The sequence below is a fragment of the Gossypium hirsutum genome, chromosome A06, assembly GCF_007990345.1.
Source record: "Gossypium hirsutum isolate 1008001.06 chromosome A06, Gossypium_hirsutum_v2.1, whole genome shotgun sequence".
Classification (NCBI taxonomy): Eukaryota; Viridiplantae; Streptophyta; class Magnoliopsida; order Malvales; family Malvaceae; genus Gossypium; species Gossypium hirsutum.
In genome coordinates, this window is record NC_053429.1 from 54,942,961 (window position 1) to 54,947,072 (window position 4,112).

Sequence of the window (4,112 nt, forward strand, 5' to 3'; positions counted from 1 at the left end):
TCTTTATAAATTTTGTTTATAATTTTTATGATCTTTTAATGATTTTCAAAGAGCTTAATTGATTTCTTTAAAAAGAATTGTTACTAAGACATTTTTTTACCTTTTAACTTTATTAGTTTTAAAAAATTTTAATTTACTTTCAATAAAAGAGTAGGGAAAAAATTTAATAGTATAAATGCTAAGGGTTAAATTTGTTGTTAGACCTTATACAAAAACACTAAAACAAATATTTAATAAAAATACTGTTTTGTTCAGTAATTTAACATATACAAATTAATTTATCTATTTTTATATTAGAAGAACTAAAATGCAATCCATCGGGGATTTTGTGGTGGTTTTATGAAGTGGTAAATTTGAGGAGTAATGTGTGCACTATTTGAATGGCGGCTGAAACTGATCAAAGCTTCAGCACTAGAAAATCCTTGGATCGACATATAATAAAATCCTTTCACCTTAATTGCAATACAAAGGGTCTTCTCTCCTTCAAATTTTGCGGCAAAATCCCCTCTTAGCAGGGTAAGTCTTTATAGAATTATTATTATTATTATTTATTCAGTAAAGCCAAAACCGGAATCCCCATAGATTATATCGGTGTTGATGTGCTTACTCAACAAGGTGGCGCATCAAAGGGGGTCAGGTGAGTACGTCAGGTTTCCTCCGGCTGGAGATGGCGGTACTGAAGAACAACAAGATGGCTACTCCCATCAAATACAATCCCAACAGAACCAACCGATGATGATGCAGCAGCATGGAAACCGAGCACAAGCAACCCAGTTGTCTGGCCTGACGCATGGTGTTTCTGGACAAAGGGCTTCTGCTTACGGTGCTAACTTAGCTGGCATGGCCCCATCTAGTTTTGGCTACAGTGGCTCGGCCTCAGCTGCTTCACCTTCACCTTCTGCTTCCCCTTCTGGTTCTGGTTCCGGTTCCGGTTTCGGCTCTGGTCTCTGGATTGGTCAGAAACGAGGGCGTGAAGAAGAGGTCACTGCTCAATTCATTGAGTCTTTACCAAGGGTTCAAATAAATTTTGCTGGTTTTAGAGGCTCCATTGCTGATTCATCATCTGGTGCAACTATGGGTACTTACTTTTTCCATCCATTTCTTCAACTACTCTTTTTTTGCACACTGATTTTCATTATCTTTTGTCGTTTCCATTTAGTTAAAATATAGGCAATCGTTCCTGTTTTTCTTTCCTTACATTTTCTTACATAGATCATATAACCATAACCTATATATATAATTATACACATGCATACATACATACAGTACATATATTTTACTTTCTTACTATTAGTCTATTACCACTAATTTAATAAAAACCATTTTTAGTTGTCATTCATCACATAACTGTGTGTTCATTACTTTCTTTTTAATAAAACTATAATACAATATTGCATGTCTTCATCAAGTTATATTTGCCTTCAACTTCAAGGGCAAGGGGAAAGGAAGAAAATTTTTTAGGGTTTGGAATTAAATTATAAATTTTAAGATAATAAAAATGTAAGTTTATTATTTTAATAATTTATATATTTATAATTTATAAAGGATTAAATAAATTTTTTTATGATTTTTAATAAAGTTAAAGGTGCAATTTTATTTTATTAATTTAAAATTTTAAAAATTTTAAAAAATCTTAAATGGAAAAAGTTTCATTTTAAGGGCAGACGTCTGCGAACTCCCCTAAGTAAGCCCCTGCTTAACTTGGTGGTATTCAACTTTCAATTAATTAACTCTGGAGATTGGACAAACATTTGTAAACTCAAAGCTGCAATGAAACAGTTGATCAGTATTCAGCATGACCACCACCTTCATTAAGGATTCAACAATCTCTCAATCATCAACCTATATTTAACAATCTCTCAATCCATTATTTTAAATAGTTGCTGAAGAGGCTGCAAGCACTGTTGCACCACCAACTACATCAACAGAAACATCAGCAGCAGCCTATGAAGAAACCGCGGAGCTAAGGAGGAGATATAGAGGCGTTAGGCAAAGGCCGTGGGGAAAATGGGCAGCAGAAATACGTGATCCGCACAAAGCAGCAAGAGTTTGGCTTGGTACGTTTGATACAGCAGAAGCTGCTGCAAGAGCCTATGATGAAGCTGCCTTGAGATTCAGGGGAAACAGGGCCAAGTTAAATTTTCCGGAAAATGTCAGGCTTGTTCCTCAACAAATGCAGAATTTTCCTGGTACCCAAACATCGGTTTCTAGTTCTCTAACAACCCATTTTTCAGCTTCTGATTCTACTTCAATGCCAACATATTACGATTCCCAGCCTCTTCAGAGCTCTACAAATGATATGCTGAGAGACTATTGGCAGTACTCTCAGTTGCTACAGAATTCTGGTGATTTGCATGGACAACAAGCTACAAGCTTGGTAGACCAAATGATTCAATATTCTCAGTTTGCTAATATCCAGCAGCCAATGGTGTCGTCGTCTTTTCCATCTTTGCCGGCTTCTTTTGCGGCTTCTGGGTCATCATCATCATCTTCCTCTGCTTCTTTTCCTCTGCTTTTTGCTGAGCACCAACAAATGAGCATTTTCAGGCAACCCTCTGATCGAACTCCGGCAAGTGAGTCAGATTTTCCGGTGCCGCCGTGGTCTTGTCCTTCATCCTCTGGTTAATAATAGTAATCTCATTTTTTATATATAAATATTTTTGAAAAAATTAGAACATGTTTTCCCTTCTTATTTTATTATATTTTTTTGTTCAACTTATATTTTCGTGTAGTATAAAGTAAATAGGGGATAAAAACACAAGGATCTAGGATTTTATGTAACTTAAAATGTTAGAAGCCGAAGATTCATTAATGATGTACTTCGTTGTTTTCTATTAAAGAAGAAATCTTGTTGTGCTTGATAATTATATCTCGCTTTCCGCCTCCTCGCGTTCTTTAAGAAAAATCCTCTCGACTCTCGAGTAGGCCTTTTACTATTTGTTTGAATGGAGGCCTAAAAACGTTGTTTATGCAGGCAATATGCATCTTAGAGTTGACTTACTCATGTCTATTTCTGGGAAGTTGAAATATGGTGGATTGGTTAAAATTAGAATTGAAGAGATTACGTCTCATGGCGAATATTCATATTCTTCCATCACAACTGATCCTAAGTTCATATCAGAAAAGAGAATGAAGGAAAAATAGGTACGGTTGAGACTTGGGAGAGCGGAGAAAAGAGAGAGAACACATTAAGGACCTCAGTGTTTGACTCGACTTGCAGCATTGGCAGGCAGCTATCCAATCACGTCACAACTTGGACATCGCTTTACTATCACAAACCTCCCACCATAAAAAAAATGTCTTTTCCCTGTTCCAACGCCATACCCACGACCATGTCAAATAGTAGGAATTGTTGGTTAAAGATGTGTCTCGTAGTAATTTACTCTTATTTATGGTGTAGGAGTTGTTTAATAAAATTGATTTGAAACATTAATAAATTTTTTACCGTGTTGAAATTTTTAAACAAATCATTCACTTAAGATCAAGGCTTAATATAAAAAATTTCCTCTAAATTGTACCCATTTTCACAAATAAATACCCACTACTTCTTCTTCTTCTTCTTTTTCTTCTTTTCTATTAATTTGAGTTATTAAACTAATTTTTTTCTAGCATTAGTACCTCCTTTAGTCAGCCATTAGTCAACGTTGGCCAACCAATCACCAATCAACACATGGTAAAAAAAACCACTTAAGCAAACCCCTTACCATCCCTCTTTCTCTCCCCTGCCTCCTTTCCCTCAACATATAAGCTTCTATCAACAAGGGTTGAAATCTCACATTTTATGAAAACAAATCCCTAAAACTCCTAATTAGATAGAGACAAAACTACAGCGAGCTTTGAACTCTAAACCCACCAAGTTAATTCGCTCTACTATTTATTTCAGCTCTTATTGAGTCCCCAACTTAGAAAAGATAATTTATATTTGTTTATACATATAAAATGCAAGTCCTTTCAAATTCTAGCTAATTCTCTAAGGTTTTAGGAAATCGAATGATTCTACTCAATTCAACCCTTCGACTCTTGTCCTCTTTGACTCAATTCAACTCGTATGGTCTCTCTTCTCTTCAATCCCAACTTAGAACCAATAGTTCATGAGGTACGCTCAAATTTTC

General features: G+C 35.4%; 1 protein-coding gene across 2 annotated transcripts; it reads left to right on the plus strand.

Moving 5' to 3' along the window:
• The first annotated feature begins 292 nt into the window (after nt 1-292).
• LOC107889672 (ethylene-responsive transcription factor ABR1) lies at nt 293-2,867 on the plus strand. 2 transcript variants are annotated; one of them, XM_016814198.2, is made up of 3 exons: nt 296-516; nt 616-1,078; nt 1,881-2,867. In XM_016814198.2, the coding sequence occupies exons 2-3, from the start codon at nt 733-735 to the stop codon at nt 2,624-2,626; spliced, it is 1,092 nt and encodes a 363-aa protein (XP_016669687.2). In that variant the 5' UTR covers nt 296-516; nt 616-732; the 3' UTR covers nt 2,627-2,867. The 2 variants fall into 2 exon arrangements, with proteins under 2 accessions (XP_016669683.2, XP_016669687.2); XM_016814194.2 differs by having other exon boundaries at nt 293-1,078.
• The last annotated feature ends 1,245 nt before the right edge of the window (nt 2,868-4,112 follow it).

Excerpts from the sequence above, each read along its gene's own strand:
- LOC107889672 (XM_016814194.2), top strand. The coding sequence starts at position 598 with ATGTGCTTACTCAACAAGGTGGCGCATCAAAGGGGGTCAGGTGAGTAC. Across the intron at positions 1,079-1,880 it reads ATCATCTGGTGCAACTATGG|TTGCTGAAGAGGCTGCAAGC; the intron begins GTACTTACTTTT and ends TATTTTAAATAG.